Source organism: Aethalodelphis obliquidens, unplaced genomic scaffold (assembly GCF_003676395.1).
Source record: "Aethalodelphis obliquidens isolate GAN/ISIS:26980383/991018 unplaced genomic scaffold, ASM367639v1 scaffold30, whole genome shotgun sequence".
Classification (NCBI taxonomy): Eukaryota; Metazoa; Chordata; class Mammalia; order Artiodactyla; family Delphinidae; genus Aethalodelphis; species Aethalodelphis obliquidens.
In genome coordinates, this window is record NW_020837974.1 from 6120475 (window position 1) to 6138552 (window position 18078).

Sequence of the window (18078 nt, forward strand, 5' to 3'; positions counted from 1 at the left end):
GTGAAAACTATACTTATGTTGCAGACTCTTGAAATTGAAAGTTGCCTCTGTCTTGTATACCTTTCCCTGCCTGGTCTGGTGCTATGCACACAGGTGTTCAGTGGCTGTGGAGTGAATCTGTTTACTGGAAGCCAAAGTCTTCCTGTTTGTCTCCACACTTCTCTGCACTCCCTCACCTTCCTCCCCTGTTCCTGTAGGTGATTATCACACTACACAAGGGTCACCTTGCCATCTGGACACCCTGAGTAGACTCTGTGAGGCCAGGTCTGAGCCCTCAGCCAGTGGGCCCACTTACTCCATCTGGCATGTAACCCTCTTCGAGTCCCTTCCACCCCTTATACGACAGAAAGGGCCCTTTCCTTCTATGGGGTCTGAGAAGCTTCTGGAATAAGGCAGGGCTTGATGAGTGGGGTCTGAAGGCCAGGTCGGATTCTGACTGGCCGAGAAGGGCACCCCAGGACAAGGTAAGTGTGTGGGGTCACGTGCCAGGCTGCAAGAGCGGAGGTGTCACTGGAGGCCAGGAGAGGGGAGAAAAGAGTTTGCCTATCAGTATCAAAAGCACTCAAGCAGGGCTCTGGTTCTTTAGGCACAAATATTACTAGTGGACAGAGTAGTTCATCAAGCCGTTAGAGCTCAGGTGAACACGAGGGTGACCAGCTCATACCAGTTTGCCAGGACTTTCCCAGGCTTAACATCAGACATCCCACATCCAGTAAAATGCTCAGTCCTCCGCAAACCAGGAGGGTGGATCACCCAAACCTATCGTGACCTCATTTCCCCCACCACCACCACCAATGGCTCCTAGCTGCAGCAGGACCCAGTAGAGCAGAGATTCTTAGCTTGGGTTGCCTACTGGAATCACCTGGGGAGCTTTCAAAGCACTGGAGCCTCAGTCTCTGAGGTTGTGTACATTTGGTATGGGGTATGGCCTGGACTTTGGTGTTTTGTAAGCTCCCAAGTAATTCTAATGTGCAACCAAGGTTGAAAATCTATACAGTAGAAGTTATCAATGCTTCACAGGTGCTAAGAGGACACAAAGAGATCACACAGGATCTGGTGGCTTAGGTACTGAGGGCTGGCAAGAGGGCTGGGCTGGGAGTATGGAGAGACTCTGGGGCCTGTGTGAGAGGAGACAGACTGGGTGTCCCAGGCCAGGTGGAAGGAGCGGTGGGAGGGACTGTTGTGCTGGGGGTGGAGCCAGCTATTGGGTGGGCGCCCTCAGGGCCTGCTCATTGCCGGGTTCTGGTTCTGTCCTGTGCAGTAAAGCTCTGGTTTGGGTAACTTTGGATTTTCCCTTTGGAGCTTGGGACCAAGGAAAGCACAGAGCCTGGGGGAGTCAGAACTGAAGACTCCAGCCCCAGCTCATGGGCTCTCTACCTACTTTTCCAGCAGACAGTTCCCTCTTCCCTTGCCTGTCCCCCTACCCTAGACCCGGGAAAACATGAAAATGCTTCCAGAGGAGACTATGACCTAAGCTTATACACACTTTCTAAAATATTCAGTCCTGGGAGGGGCTGGTCTGGCAGTCCCAAGCCATACTTTGAACACAGCCTTGGGCCCCCTGGGTGAGAGGCATTTCCTATGCTCTGGTTGAAGGGGTAGGAGTCTTTGGGCAATGGGGATCTTGACTTAAAAAAAAAAAGTACAACGTGAGAGCTGTGAGTTAAGTTTTATTTGGGGCAAAATAAGGACTGCAGCCCCGGGGGGACAGCGTTTCAGATAACTCTGAGAAATTGCTCCAGATTATTGTTAAAGAAAACCAGATATCTCAAGGAATTTAGCGCTTTTCTATGTATGGGAAGATGCAAGAGTCTTGGCTCACTGAAATCATTCATTTGCTGTGCACCTCAGTTATCTGGGGCCAGTAGCCTGACACATCCTGGGTTTCCTCAGGGTTCACCGCAGGGAGTGGCCGCAGTCTGATGGCTGCTAGGTGGCAGGTGTTCTTTTCAGCCCTGAGTTTCCTCAGCTCACGTTGGAGGGCTGCAGTCGTTGACAACTGTGACATCCTTTGTTTATTGATATGGCAGGAAATAGTTCATTTCTCAGGGAGACAGGAGGAGGAGGAAGTTGAATTTTGGCAGTGGCACCCACATGGACTGCTTTAATCCCACCAAAGGCCCGTCATGGCCCTCAGAATGAAATCAACAAGACCTTCAAATCCCAGCTCTGCCCACTGACTTCTCCAGCCCTCTGTGGCCTCCCCTTCTCCCAGTCATTCTGAAATTCACTGGGTCCTTGAACACAGTATTTTTCAAATGTAGGTAAAGAGCCACTAGGGGGTCTTAACATTAATTTATTGTAATGAGTTGAGAGTAGAAAAGGATAAAAGGAAAAAGTAGGCAGAACTAGAACGGAGTAGAAAACATCCATCACAAAGGTAAGTCAGACTTTTGTTCTGTTTGTGCACAAGGGAGCATATGTGCAAAGTATAATGTACAGTATTTCTTGCTGTAGAGCAGGTAAAAGTCTTTGCACATTGCAATCCCTTTTTGGGAGTAAGATTCTGTCTAGAAGGGCCTTCTTGGCAGGTCTTCCTTTGGACTGAATTATTCGCGCTCTGCAATTGCCGTAGCATGCTATATACTTTCTGTGCACCGAGCACACTTTAAAAAAATGATTTATTCAGTTGCCTGTCTTCTGCGCTTGCTGCAAGCTCGATGAGGGCAGGGACCATGTTCACCTATCCTGGCCTCTGTCATTAGAGAAAGCACTTGCGTTGAGTGGCTGAGTGATAAACCCGGGTTCAGTTTCCAGCTGTTTGTGTTCTTAGACAAGGTCTCTTTTTATTTTTTCTGATTTTTTTGTCTGATTTATATACAGAAAACTTGAAAGAATAGAATAATGAACACCCTATATATCCTCCACTTAGATGGACAGTATTAACATTTTTCCATATTTGCTTTCTATCTATATGCTTTTTTTCTGAATCATTTGAAAGTAAGCTCAGATATAACCTTCACCCTAAATACTATGGCACGTGTCTCCTAAGAGTAAGGTCATTCTCCTACATAATCGCAACAATATTAACATACCTAAGAAAAATAATTTAATTCCATAATACCATCTAAAATGGACTCTGTATTTAGATTTTCCCTAGTTGCCCCAGAATGTGTTTTATAGTTAGATTATTTCCAATCAGAAAAAAAAATCAAGGGTCACATTACATTTGGCTTTATATCTCTTTAGTTTCTTTTAATCTAGAATAGTTCCACTTTTTCTTTTTTTAATGACAGTGACTTTTGGAGGAGTCAAGAAGAGTTATCCTTTATAATTTTCTACAAAATTGATTTCCTTGTTTTACTCCAGTGGTATACTTAGCTTCCTTGTCGCCCCCCTGTATTTTCTCTTAACTGAAAAGAGGTTTAGAGGCTTGATGACACACACCTGTGAATACCTCACAGGTGATGTCTCCTTCATACTGCTATCACCTCAAGAGGCACACGATGTCAGATTATTCCACCCCAAGTAGTGCTGTTTGTTCACTTGTTTAAGGTAGTGACTGCTAGATTTCTCCTATGTAAAGATGTTTTCCTTTTGCAGTTAGTAATTTGTGAGGATGATAAACTCCAGCACCATGTGAAGAATCTGTTCCTTTACAGCCTAATGTTTTTAGTAATCATCCATGATCCTTTAGCAACCATCCACGTGATAGTTTGGGCATGTTCTTAACCTGAAACTCAGTTTTTTCATCTGCAGCCTGGGTATAATAATGCCCATGATTTGGATTTGATGTGTAAGAAAGTATGACGATGCTGTCACGGTCTGCCATAACTTCTCCCTTCTTCTGAGAACATCTTTTAGAAAGGTGTTCTAAAGGTGTTCACTTCCTTTTAGAAAGTTTGTATGCTGCTCCAGATAAGTGGTCCAAATCGCCGGCTTCTTAGATGATCCTACCTGCCTGGCCTCTGTGGGGCACAGCTGAGTCATCTTCTTTGGCCAGAGTGGAATGAGCTTTTGACCAGAGCTGAGCCAATCAGAATGCTTCCCTGGGAAATTTCCAACCAAGTAGGGGTGGGAATAGGGTGAAGAAGATATTCTTTTTCCCTCAGGTGGCTAAATGTGAGGATGTGAGTCTGGAAGTTGACTGTGTCCCCTGCCGCCTGGAGGATGATAGCCTATGGGGTGGAGGGGATCAAAGCCATCTCTCTGAGGTCAGGGCAGAGGGGGTCTCCCTGGCCTGGCTCCAGGCCTCCCCAGCTGTACTCTGCCCTGCCCCAGCTAAGCCAATAAAGACCCTGTCTTGCCTGAGCACTTACAAATCTGGGTCTGAACCTTAGGACAGATAGAATCCTGACTAGTAAAAGGGCCTTTGCTATGCCTCTCCCATGATAGGTGATTCAATAAATTAGTGGTTCATCAGCTCTCATCCCTTCCTGTTGTCTTTGAATATGTGCTGGCCCTAGTGAAGAGGTGTGAGGAGGTGGCAGACATGGTCCTGGCTTTTTAAAATCTTAGGAGTTACAAATGCGTTTCCTTGGTGGGCGTAGACTCAAAGCAAGGGGGGGCTGGTGACTTATCCGGGTCCAAGTGTGGCCGCTCTTGCCACTCGAACCGGCCCCCCAGCCCCACCCCCAGGGCCAGGAGCCAGAGTGCCTGTCTTGGAAGAGCCTAAGTTTAAAAGTTTAAAACCAGCCCACGTGGTGAGAGGTGCAGTCAGCCTTAAGACGCGAGGGCAGAGAAGAGCGGAGGAATGTGAGGGCCAGGGGCGGAGGGGGGTGGGGGGCTGAAGGCGATCAAAACGCATGCGCAGGGCAAGGGCGAGGGAGGGCCTGGGAGTGGGGGAGGGGGGTGAGCGAGGGTCTTGGGGAAGGGGAGCGAACTGGCAGGGCCTTGGATAGTCAGGAAACTCTGGCTTCTTCCAGGCTCGCGGTCCAGGCTGCTGTTTGTGTAGCGCTGCCTCTCTGCGGAGTCCACAGCGAAGTGCCTTCCAGGCATTTCCAGCCATCTCACGGGGGGAGTTACTATTATCATTCCCGTTTCACAGATGAGAAAACTGATACCCAGGAAGGAGAAGTAACTCACCCAAGGTCATCCTGCTGGTGATGGCAGAGCTGGAATCCGAATTCAGATCCGCGGACTTAAGGTTGCTCCAGCCCCCACTCTGTTCCGGGACTGCGGACCACCCCGGAGGCCAGGTTTCCCCAGCCGAGGGCCAGGTGAGCGGCGGGCGGCGGCGGGCCGAGAGGTGAGAACCCCCGCCTTCCCCTGCAGGGCCCCGAGGGCTCGGTGGGCTCTGCCGGGAGACGGAGCAGACCCTCGCCGGGCCTCGGGGGCCAACGGAAGGTCCGGACCGCGGGCCGCCTGGAGGGAAGCCCCGCCCGGGAGACTGGGAGACTGGGAGACCCCAACGGTGCCTCGGCAGAGGGACGGGAAACACCGGGGTGGGGGGCGGTGGCGAGCGGAGGTGGAGTCACGGGTTGGGAGGGGGAGGGCGAGGAAGAGGAAGAGGCCCCCCAAACCCCAAACATTACCGGCCGGCTGTTGGGACCCGCGGGGCTGGATCTGGGGGCTGATGGCCAGGTCAGCACCCATCTTTGGGTCTGGAAAATGTCACTGGGGCTTTGGGGCCACGGAAGGGTGGAGGGTGGTCAGCAGGAAGGAACCTCTGGCGGAACCTAAGCTAGTCTGCATTCCAAGTAGCCTCAAATTACTGGCGGGAAAAGTGGGGAGTGAGGCTCCTCGAGGCCCAGATGGTTCCCTCCTGGTCTCTTCCCGGTCCAGCCTGAGATGCGCTCTATGTTGCTCCTCTTGTTCTTCACCCTGTGTAGTCCTCAGCTGTCCCTGGCATGCGCAGGGCCTGGGCCGGTGACAGGGCTGCCCTCGGGCTGCGGCGCGATGGCTCAGGGAGACCCTGCCAGCGGGAACCGGGCCCCACGGAGCATGCAGATCTTCTACTTTACAGTGCCATAGGTCCTTTTCAAAATAATAATGAAAACAATTGGTGAGAGTAGATGGCAGTAGTTTTGCTTTGTTTTGAATGCCCTTGGCAAAGTAAAAAGTTGGTAGTTTTCTGTTCCCCCCATTCTCTCTCCCTGACCCCGACTTTTGGGAATCCCGAACTGAACTGCTGGCCAGTGGCGACTAGTGAAGAGGTGAGGAGGGAGGGGCAGCTGTGCAGGACTGTGGTCCCTGCCTCCACTCTGACTGAGCCTGGGATCCTGGACCAGTCCATTCTTCTTTCCAGCTGTTTCCCCAACAGTACAAAGGGTTCTCCAAATCCCCCTTTACATGAACATGTCTATGGTCCTTTGAGTCTGGCTCATATCAGTGTGTCCCCCAATTGTATATCCCTGGTGCACAGTCGTCCAGAACCAGCACTGGGGGCTGCTGCATGCAGGACGCTGGCCTATCCCCGGAGAAAGGCCCATAAGGTCCCCCTCACTGGAGAGCAGCCTGGGGTGGGCAAGGGGACAGACAGCTAGGAGGTGGCGCATGGCCTCTCAGTCACCCCGGGGGGGGGAGCGGGGGAGGGAAAGCGCTGTCCCGCGTGACAAGTTTATGTGTCTCTTCTCCCCAGTAGTTACCAAGAGCCTGCGAGTTCCTGTCTTTTTTCATCCCTGATTCTCCCCATTGGCCTAAGCTGGGCATGGGGCGCCCAGTAAGTACACAGTGCACTTTTGTGGAATGAATGGTTAATGGCTGGTGGCTGGGAGGGTCCATGGAGTGGACAGGACCAAGGTGAGCTTTGCAGAAGATGTGGGATTTAAAAGGTCTAGAGGTGAAGTGAGGGCACCGCACCCCCCTCCCCTCGGGAAAGGCTGGAGGTGCTTGGGGTGACTGTGGTGTTCTGGGAATGGAGGGAGACATGGCGGGTGTGGAGGCAGGAGGCTGGGTGCGTGGGAAACTTTATGAAAGAAAAGCTGAGAAGGTGAGGAATGCTGAGGAGGTGGAAGTGTGGGAGAAATAGAGAAGCCGGCAGGAGCTCCAGGCTAGAGCGTGGGGGAAGGAGAGGGTGACTAAAATAGGGAAGACACCGAGCTCAGCTTTAGACGCGTTGAGGTTCATTGGGGGGGCGGGGGGGCAGGAAGGGGCTCAGACCATCAACGGAAAATGTCCAGGGTTCTCCATTCCATCCAGAGGATGGGGGTCAAGATGCCGCCATGACTCCTACCTGGAGAGCTTTAGAGCTAGGACTCAAGGCTCTCTGGTCTTCATCCTCTTAGAGTAGAGGACACCGAGGCCCTGAAGTTCAGGTGACTCATCAGTACTGGCCAGAGGGTGGAGGGAAGATCGAAAGGGAAGCTTTGCAGAGACGGCAGGATAAATTTTTCAGGGGGAAAGACCTGAAAAAAAGAAAGTAATGAACAACAGAAAGAGGAGAGAGTGCTTTAGAAAGTTTCCAAGCACTCTGACAGCAGTCGGAGGTTAACAGTTGTTAACCCTTTTATAGACAGCAGATTTCCTCTGCCCTCTACCATCAGGCTTGTTCTGCTGTGGTGATCAGCAGATCTCAAAGCCTCAGACACTCCTTGCCCCCGGCTGCAGTGAGAGGGGCATCCGCTTGGGGAGCGTGGAGGGGCCCCAGCGTGTGGGCACACACAGGGGCGGAGAGGAGAGGGAAACCCCTCACTCCGAGGGCCTTGTCTTGCGCACAGCAGTGCGCAGCTGCGAAGCTTGGTGCTGCCAGGCAGTCTGCTTAGGCAGGAGCCTCCAGGCCTGGCTCTGGGCATGACTTGGAAAGAAGGGCTGTTGTCTTGGGGTGTCCTCCACCTCCCATGTCCTGTCTCTCACCCCCTGATGTCGCCATTCTGCACCGCCGTGTGGCCAGGGTCATTGGGGGCCACCCGGACAGGGCCTGCCCTGCCTGCCGCACCCAGGCTTCCAACCGCCCCTCTCCTTCCCCTGCCAGCCTGGAGAGGAAAGCAGACTAGTTGAATACATTTGCCCTTGGGTGGTGGATGTGAATTTCCCTCAGGAATGCTTGCATTTTAGGAGAAGTTGGCGGCCCCTCACCCTCCAACTTTAACCAAACGCCTGGGCCCTAAGCACTGTGCTTGACACGTCGTTGGCAGCATTTCACTTGGCCCTGGCAAGGACCTTACTAGGCAGGTGTTATTTCCTCTTTTTTCCAAATGGGGACCCAAGGTCCTGAGAGTTTTAGCCAGTTGCCCGAGGTTACCCGGCCAGCAAGTGATAAAGCTGGGACACAGTCACGGGCGTCCAGAACCAAATCCAGCTGTCGTCACTTAGCTTCCACATCACAGGTGCTCCTTCCAAGAAGACATCCTTAATGACAGCTGGTGGTGATGGAGAAGTTATGAGGGATCCTTAACTGAGGGTCTTGACCTCCAGGCCTAGAGGGTACCTAGGGCTTCAGGAGGGTCTGTGAAACTCTAAAACTATTTTTAAAACTTTCTGTGTGCATATTTTCTGCTCATTTTTCAGCAGAGGGCTCCTCCAGGCCAGGGGGACCCCTGTCCGTCTATACCCCAGGTCCTGAGAAAAGGCCAGTCACTGAGCAAAGGCACTTCAGGCCCTGGTTTTAATCTCTGCCCTGGTCCTCATTCTGAAATCTCAAAAGGCACATAGTAGCTGACAGCTGACTGGAGAGGTTCTTCTGTGGCCAGTGGGTGGGTGTCAACAGAACTGAGAGGTTAGAACTTTAGAGCTGGGAGAGGTGGACATTTTACAGAGGTGGAAATTGAGGCTCAAAGAAGGGACCCCACACGCTCAAGATTGCCCAGTGAATTAGTGGAAGAAAATGTTTTATGCATTGTTTAGGCCTACTGAAGAGGTCTGTAAGGCTGTAAGTTTAATCAAGGCAAAGAAATCAACATTTCTCGAGCCTCACGTGTGTTAACATGTCCACGGGCATCATCTCCTTCACCCCGTGCTGCGTGAGGACCCCCCCTTCATTGTTCCCCTCCACAGGTGATGCTGACATTAGAGGACAAAGACATGAAGGGGTTCACCTGGGCCATAGCCCCTGCCTTGACCTCCCTGGGCTACCTGCTTATACTGCTGGTCTCCATCTTCCCCTTCTGGGTTCGTCTGGTGAACGAGGAGTCCCAGGAAGTGTTTTTCAGTGGCCTCTTTGAGAACTGCTTCCATATCAAGTGCTGGAAGCCACGACCCTTACCCGGTACGGGGGAAATGGAGGCGGGGATGGGGGCTTGGGAGACGGGACCAGCGTGGGCATTGGGGGCCCAGGTGGGGGCAGCTAGGACAGAACTGAATTCACCCCTGCCTTCTCCTCACTAGAGTCCATTAGCGCCACACCCCCCCCCCCCCCCCCCCCGCCCCGCGCTAGTTGTGATGCCCACTGTTACCTCCTGGGATTGCCAGACATCCCCTGTGGGGGCAGTAGTGCCCTTGCTAGAGAACCACTGGTTTAATCCCAGGGTAGGTTCTAGGATATCTGGGTCTTCAACACCTTTGTCTCTTTGTCCCTCCCCCAGCCGCTCACCTCTGCATGCTCAGGAGATCACACAGACTTACCTTAACAAGGTCTGAATCATGCCAACAGTAGGAGAATGAATTCCCCTCGATCCTCGGTCTGTTTCACTACTGCTATTAACGTGGATAATTAAATAGGGGTGTGAGGGGCTCCCTTGCAGAGTTCAGAATATCCTGACCTCACAGAGTTCTGATTTTCCACCAGTGACTCTTTCAGTGTGACCAATGCGGATGCAATTCTTCACATTTCCACATGCAACAAATTTTATCACGACAGTTTCATTTTATGTTGTTTATTAAAGCCACCGTTTTTTCCCAAAAAATACATGGTTTTCCCCTACGCTTTGATACAACCAGATTCATGTAACAGTATTTGTTAAGAATTGGTTAATAATTTCAGTGTCTGAAATTGCCCATCTGACTTTTTTTTCATGTCATGGGGAACAAGATGGTGGGCCTAGGGCATGCTTGGGGGCAAAGCAGTCGGGTCGGAGCCTTGGTCCCAGGCCACGCTTTGGGACCTGATGGCGACCCGGCTCCGGGGCCACCCCTGCCCGGGCTCTGCAGGGCTCTGCCCTCTGGGCCAGGGTGCCCGGCGCCAGCCCGCTCTCCCTCCCTCCCCTGCAGTTTACATCATCGTGGGCCGTGTTTTCCTGCTGTCCGCTGTCATCTTGTCTTTCCTCACCACCGTCGTCATGGTGTCCTTTGCATCTCGGCTCTTTCCGAGGACCCGGAAGCACAATCTCGTGTCAGCCTTCATCAGCTTCCTCACAGGTGGGGAGCAGCAGGCGGGCCCCAGCCTTGCGGGTGGGGGATCTGGGGAGATGGCAGGAGATGGGGGGTGGGTGGTCTCTGGAGAGGGGATTTTTTAGGGCCCCTCTCCTCCACTGCCCTCTCAATGAAGTAGCCCACCCCAACCCGCCCCCTCAGGGTTTGTGATTCCCCCGCTTTGGGGCTCATCCTAACCGCACTCCCAGCGGACACAGTCCTCACAGCCTTGGCTTGGTGTCATCTGTCTGGGGGTCTTTTCCCCATAATCTCTATCCCAGCAACTGTCATAGAATCTGGTACAGGGTTATAATAGAATTGAAATATAGAATATAAATGAAATACAAATGTTTCTTGGATGAATGAATGGAAGAGATCATCTCTGCCCTCTGGAACCTTTTGACTTTAAAAGGCTGACCAAGGCCCTACCCTGGGAGGCTCCCATCAGATGGAGGAGGTGGAACGCTCACAGTGGGAAAATCAGGTTGAGTTTCGTCCAAAGCGTCACACCCAGGGGGCCCCATCTGGAGTCAGCCAAGAGCACAGGCACAGAGGGTACCCGGGAAGGGGATTTCTGATCATGGGGCCCCTGGGAGGTGAGGCACACGGGCTTTGAGATGAGTTGGGAAGGAGGGCGAGACAGGCACGTGGGGTGGAGGTTATTGGCTCTGAAGGGACAAGGGTGCGGGCAGGAGCCACAGGTGTAGGAAGGCTAGAGTGGAGGAGTGGAGGTGGGAGCCACGGGAGGAGAGCAAGGCTGCCGCCCTGTGACCCACAGGGGCCTGTGCCTTCCTGGCCTTGTTGCTGCATGCCCTGGAGATCCGGAGTCTGCGGATGAAGCCCAGCCCCCCGCAGTTCTTCGTGCAGTGGCCTTACTACGTCCTGGGCTTTAGCATCCTTCTGTTCCTAGTGGCTGGTGAGTGTCCCAGGGCTGGTGCCCTCTCCCTGCCCTCTGTCTGGATTCAGGAGCTGTGGACGCTCTAGAGCTGTGCTGTTCAAAACCGTAGTCACTTGTGGCTATTTAATTAAAATGAAATCAAGTTAGAAATTGAGTTCCTCAGTCACGCCAGCCACATTTCACATGTTCAAAAACCACATTATTATGTGCCTAGTGGCTTCCACATTGGACGGTGCGGATGCAGAAGTTTCTACTGGACAGCACTGCTTTAGGGCCTCAGCCCTGTCCCCCACCCTCGTCCTCCCCATTCTTATGCTCCTTGACTTTAGAACCAAACTTGCACACTTTCATACTCTCCCTTACCACCATCCCGGTTCCTAAGGCTTTCTATTCCTGTCTCTTTATCTTGAAATCTGTGATCTTATTCCTCACTCAGTCGCTTTTTCTTTACCAACCGTCATCATCGAAATTCTTAATCCCATCTAATTTTGTCCCTACTCCTAATCTTCTTCCCACTATTTTAACCTGACCCATGATCAGAACCTATTTTAACTTGATTTTATTATACATTGAATATATAACAAAGAATGTTTATAGTATATCTGTAAGATACAAGTAATTGTAAATAAACTGTACACCCATATTTCCACCATATAGCTTGAGAACTAGCCACGTTTTGTCGAATCCATCGTTTATAAGTTACACCCTTATTTTATGTACCACTGAGAAAGAAAAATTGATACCAAGTATAATTCTAAGGTGCTAGAGCTTGTAAGGTACATCCTCATTTCAGAGATTTTAAAATGTGAAAAAAAAATGGGTTTGTCAAAATTAACGAAACATGTTAGAACATTAAGTATTCAATATCTTTGAAGTCTTCCCCCCTCTACCATGTGGCTGTTCCTGGTCACTTCCTCTTCTCTCCCCTCTGGATTCAATTCTTCAGAAATTTATGCCAATCATGTTTACTACACATATATATCCTTAAACAAGGTACTATTTAGTTTTGCATGCTTTAAAACTTAATATGAATATAATCAAACTGTGTTTTTCCTTCTGGAGTTTGCTATGTTTGATCAGCATAATCTTGAGATTCCTCCATGTTAATATGAGGAACTAAGCTTCATTCATTTTTACCACCTTGATTATTTAATTGTATAACTAAGCTTTCCTGTAGAAGCATGGCATTTCTCTATGGGAGAATTTTAAGTTTATGACTGAGTTTCTTTCATGATTATAGGACTATTCAGATATTTTATTTCTTCTTGAGTCAGTTTTGGTAATTTATATATTTCTCTAAGTTTATACATTTTATCTAAGTTTTAAATTTTATTGATGTAAAATTACTCAATGTTTTCTGTTTTAACTTTTAATTTGTGCTGCATCTGTAGTTATGTACTTTAAAAAAAATTATTTTTGGCTGCGTTGCGTCTTCATTGCTGCGCGCGGGCTTTCTCTAGTTGTGGTGAGAGGGGGCTACTCTTCGTTGTGGTGCGTGGGCTTCTCATTGCGGTGGCTTCTCTTGTTGTGGAGCATGGGGTCTAGGTGTGCGAGCTTCAGTAGTTGCAGCACGGGGGCTTCAGTAGTTGGGGCTCGCGGACTTTAGTGCGCAGGCTCAGTAGTTGTGGCGCATGGGCTTAGTTGCTCGGTGGCATGTGGGATCCTCCCGGACCAGGGATCGAACCGTGTCCCCTGCATTGGCAGGTGGATTCTTAACCACTGCGCCACCAGGGAAGTCGCTGTAGTTATGTACTTTTTTCACACCTAATTTTCTCTTTTTTCATTACTATGTTTGTTAGAGGTTTATCAGGTTTTTTTTAGTGTTTTCAAAAAACCAGCATCTTAGCTTTCTTGAAAACAAACCTTGTTTGTTTTCTATTTAATTACTTTTTGCTTCTTATTTTGAACTTCCCTCCCTACTACTTTTTTGTGTATTTATTCTGCTGTTCCTTTTTCAGCTTCCTAAATCAGGATCTAAGCTCATTGATTATTTCTTCTTTTCTAAGTAGGCATTTAAAGCTTCAGCTGCCCTCTAAGAGTTGCATCTTTATTTGCAGCTCTCATTTTGATGTGTAATATCTTTTGTTGTTGTTTGATTTCAGATATTTTCTTGTTCCCCTTATGATTTTTTCTTTGATCCGTGAATTATTTAAAAATATACTTTTAAATTTCTAAGCATAGAATTTTTATTGTATCTTGGTGATAATGATTTTAACTTAGTTTCAATTTGATGAGAGATCATGGTTTATATAGTCCTAATATTTTCAGATTTATTGACTTGCTTTATAGCCTAGTCTGAGGTCCGTTTTCATGTCTCATGGTGAATGCAACCTTTTATCTATAAACATTACATCAAGCTTTTTTATTATCTTGTTTAAACCTTGATTTAAAATTGCTATATTTTACTAGTGGATTGAACTTTTTATCATCATGCTGTGATACTTTTTATTTCTTATAATGCTTTTTGTTGTAAAGTCTGTTTTATCTGATATTACTATAACTACCTCTACATTCTTTAGGTTATTATTTGCCTGTTACGTCTTTTACTTTAAACCTGTCTCTGTCTTCACGTTTTGGATGTCTCTTATAGATAGCTTATGATTGGATTTTTTTCATCTAGTCTTATTATAACCTTTGTCTTTTATCTGGAGCATTTAGTTGATTTACATTTGTTGTGACTACTGATATATTTGTAGTTTTTCGACCACCTTAGTTTGTGCTTTCAGTTTTTTCTGCTCCCCACCCTCTACCTCACTTGCCTTGCTTTGGGTTGATTGAATTTTATGTATATAATTCTCATTACATTTCCTCCCTCGTTAGTTTGGAAATTATACGGTCTGTTTTCATTTGTGTCATAGTTACTCTTGACATTTTAACATGCTTAGTTAATCAGCATATTTATTCTCTTCATAAATAATTCAAGGCCCCTCCCCCCCAACTTGTATGGTATTTTGTCCAGTGTTTTGGTTTCTTCTGTTTTTTAAAAAAATTCTATACATTATTATTATTATTATTTTATGCATTTAATACTTGTTTAAATTTACCCACATATTTACCAATTTAGCTGCTCATCAAACCTCAGACCTTCTATCTAAGATCATTATCCTGAAGTACATCCTTTATAATGATTTTTTTATAACTTTTTAGTTTATATTGGAGTATAGTTGATTAACAATGTTGTGTTTCAGGTGTACAGCAAAGTGATTCATTTATACATGTATCTATTCTTTTTCAAATTCTTTTCCCATTTAGGTTGTTACATAATATTGAGCAGAGTTCCCTGTGCTATACAGTAGGTCCTTGTTGGTTATCTATTTTAGATATAGCAGTGTGTACCTGTCAATCCTAAACTCCCCAACTATCCCTCCCTCAACCCTTCCCTCCTGGTAACCATAAGTTTGTTCTCTAAGTCTGTGAGTCTGTTTCTGTTTTGTAAATAAGTTCATTTATATCATTTTTTTAATAATGATAATGACTCTACTTTTGACAATTAATGTATTTTATTTATTTATTTATTTATTTAGGGCTGTGTTGGGTCTTCGTTTCTGTGCGAGGGCTTTATCTAGTTGCAGCAAGCGGGGGCCACTCTTCATTGGGATGTGTGGCCCTCTCACTACCACGGCCTCTCTTGTTGAGGAGCACAGGCTCCAGACGCGCAGGCTCAGTAGTTGCGGCTCACGGGCCTAGTTGCTCCGCGGCATGTGGGATCTTCCCAGACCAGGGCTCGAACCCGTGTCCCCTGCATTAGCAAGCAGATTCTCAACCACTGCGCCACCAGGGAAGCCCTCATTTTTTTTTTTTGCCTTTTTTTTTTTTTGGTACGCAGGCCTCTCACTGCTGTGGCCTCTCCCGTTGCGGAGCACAGGCTCCGGACGTGCAGGCTCAGCGGCCATGGCTCACGGGCCCAGGCGCTCCGTGGCATGTGGGATCATCCCGGACCGGGGCACGAACCCGTGTCCCCTGCATTGGCAGGCGGACCCCCAACCACTGCGCCACCAGGGAAGCCCTTTTTTGCCTTTTTTAATGAGGGTCAGTTAGAGATGCACTGTCTCATATTTTGTTTGTATGAAATTATCTTTCATTTTTGTTTATTAAAGTTAGTTTTGCTGAATATACATTTTGAAGTTAACAGTTATTCTCTCAGCATTCAAGATATTTTTCTATTACTTTCCCACTTCTGTTCTTATTGTTGAGAAGTTGGCTCTCTTTAAAAATATCATTCTTTTTGAGGCAACTTTTTTTTCTCTGAGACTTTTTTTGGTATTTTGCAGGGTATGGATGTTTGTGTTATGATTTGATGTGTGAACTGAAGCTGAGGAGTGATATCTTTCAGCATTTGTAAAACATTTTTATCTCCTCCCCATTTTCTTTCCCTTTCTTTTTGTCCTTTGTGGAACTCCAGGAAGATTTCTGTTAGACCTTGTTACTCTATCCTGCATATCTTAATTTCTCTTTCATATTTTCTGTCTTTGTCATTCTGGGCTGCATTGTGAATACCTTATATAGATGTATCTTCAAGTTTACCCATTCACTTTTTGAAAAAAAATTTATTTATTATTATCATTATTTTTTAAATGTATTTTTGGCTGCATTGGGCCTTAGTTGTGGCACGCGGGCTTCTCTCTAGTTGTGGCATGTGGGTTTTCTCTTCTCTAGTTGTGGTGCACAGGCTCCAGGGCGTGTGGGCTCTATAGTTGTAGTGCACCGGTTCCAGAGCCGTGGGCTCTGTGGTTTGCGGCACGCGGGCTCTAGTTGAGGCACGCGAGCTCAGTAGTTGTGGCATGCAGGCTTGGTTGCCCCACGGCATGTGGGATCTTAGTTCCCTGAGCGGGGATCAAACCCACGTCCCCTGCATTGCAAGGTGGATTGTTTACCACTGGACCACCAGGGAAGTCTCTACCCATTCACTTTTTAGCTGTGTCTGGTCTATTTAACCTAGCCATTAAATTTTTATTTCAGTTAATCTATTTTATAACTAGAAGTTGTATTTTCCTGTATATCTTGTTACTTTTATGCTTTTTTCCTCATATTCAAAATATGTTCTCTGAATATATTTTTATTATACATGTTAAACATACTTATTTTATATTCTGTGTCTTATAAGTTTAACAACTGAATTATTTGCTGCTGTTTCTACAGCTGTTTCTATAGGCTCTTGCTGTGGTACCTTGTTTCTTGGTATGGTCTGTGGATTTTGACTGTGAACTCATTTTCCTTGGAAAATTTTTTTGTTGTCGTTGTTGGAAATTATTTGAGGCCTATATTTAAAGTGTTTCCTCAAAAAAGGATTTGCATTTGCTTCTGCCCGGTGCTTGGGTGCAGAACTACCAAAATACTTAGGTATTGTTAGTTTAGCTGCAGACCCACATAAGAGCTAGACTGTGTTTGTGAAATCTCAGTCAATGCAGGTAACTTTGCAGTTCCAGTTTCATGTGGCCGACTCTTATTAGATTTCCCCACTGTGAGCAGGACCTGGGCTTTCCTTTTATTTTTTCCGTGTCCTGAAAGGCCAGCAGAATGGAAACTCAGGGTCACCTGGGTTGAGCGCGTGTCTCCAAGGCGAAGGCTAATTGTGTGGTTGCTTTAACCCTTCAGATTCCTGTTATCACTATGGTTTTGGCATCTAAGAATGTCTTACTCTGATGTCAGCTTGATGATGCATTTATAAATAATAGGTTTTCGAAGAAATATTTAGAATTTTTGTTGTGTTTAGTGGGAGAGTAGCTAGTCTGCTATAAAGCTGAAAATAGTTGTCTTTTATCTTTGTCTTAGCCGTAATACAGCATTTATTATCCACTCAAGATATCTCTGTTTGTTCTTATGAACATTGATCCTCTTCTTCCTTTCTTTCACTTACTGAGGGTCTTGAGTGAGTTGGCCATGAAGAGGCCTGGGCTTTGTGTTTGACCTTCCTCTCTGAAACCTTGTTTTCTTACCTATTAATGGTTAGACAATTGCTAAGATGCCTTCCAGCACTGGCCACGGTTCCATGAGTTTATCCATCTATTTGTATGCCTTGTCCTTTTATTGGAGGGGAGAACTAGGAGGGCAGGTGCAGACCAGAGGGAGTCAGGTCAGAGGAGGGAGTTTCCGACCTCTAGGGCAAGCACTGAGCTTGACACTCTCTCTCACCTGACCCAAACTTTTGCTGTCACCCAGGTGCCATCTGCCTCGTTCAAGAAACAGCCTGCCTTAGCTGTCATTTGTTGCCCATTTCCCAGAGTACTGAGGAGACCCAAGAGATCTCGCACCTGGAAAACGTGGAGAGTTTGGGAGGAGAGCTGAGCTCCATACAGAGGGAGACGCTGCTGAAGGAGGAAACAGTTACCTAGACCAAGATAGTCTGTGCCCTGCCCTTCATCAAGCTGTGTGAGTGCACACGTGTCACTGTGTGTGGCTCCCCTGCCTCCACCAGTCTCTGCTACTTTTGATGAGGCTCTTGAGTGTCAAATCAACCCTCCACTTCCCCTACTCAAAGTGATTCTATCTTGCGTGTGTTTGAAATTTGTTAAAAGTTTTCTGAATTCTTCTGAGCTTTCTGAGTGATTTTTTTGGACAAGCGTTTTCAATAAAACGATGACTACTGTCTGTTAATCCATGCCTCAAAAAACAAACAGGGGACTTCCCTGGTGGTCCAGTGGTTAAGACTCTGAGCTTCCAGTGCAGGGGGCACAGGTTCGATCCCTGGTTGGGGAACTAAGATCCCACATGCCACACAGCATGGCCAAAAAACAAACAAATGAACAAACAAAACACAACAAAACACCAGCCTGCAGCCTAGAGGGCAGGAAGGGAGGGAGGAATATTAGGAAATGATCAAGTGACGTGAGTTTTGTAAAATAAAAACTGAACAGAGTATGACCACCCCACTGTTCCAGCCATGCTGATCTCCCAGTTGTGGCTTTCCATACTCATTCTGCTGGTTTAGGGTGGTCTGGCCCACCGTTACATATTTGAGAGTTTGTAGATTTTCTCTATGCCTACTTCTATATTGTTCCTATAGGGTTTTGTGA

The 18078-nt window shown here is 47.4% G+C and overlaps 1 protein-coding gene across 9 annotated transcripts in view; it reads left to right on the top strand.

Moving 5' to 3' along the window:
• The window catches only part of TMEM225B (transmembrane protein 225B), a 28954-nt gene extending 11295 nt beyond the window's left edge, over positions 1 to 17659 (top strand). The window contains exons 2-8 of one of the 9 annotated variants that reach the window (XM_027125894.1): positions 4988 to 5159; positions 6524 to 6601; positions 8076 to 8207; positions 8875 to 9085; positions 10027 to 10173; positions 10946 to 11083; positions 17287 to 17397. In XM_027125894.1, the coding sequence (XP_026981695.1) occupies positions 5046 to 5159; positions 6524 to 6601; positions 8076 to 8207; positions 8875 to 9085; positions 10027 to 10173; positions 10946 to 11083; positions 17287 to 17294 (828 nt within the window). In that variant the 5' untranslated portion in view covers positions 4988 to 5045 and the 3' untranslated portion in view covers positions 17295 to 17397. The other 8 variants (XM_027125892.1, XM_027125895.1, XM_027125896.1 and 5 more) reach the window with 8 other exon arrangements.
• The last annotated feature ends 419 nt before the right edge of the window (positions 17660 to 18078 follow it).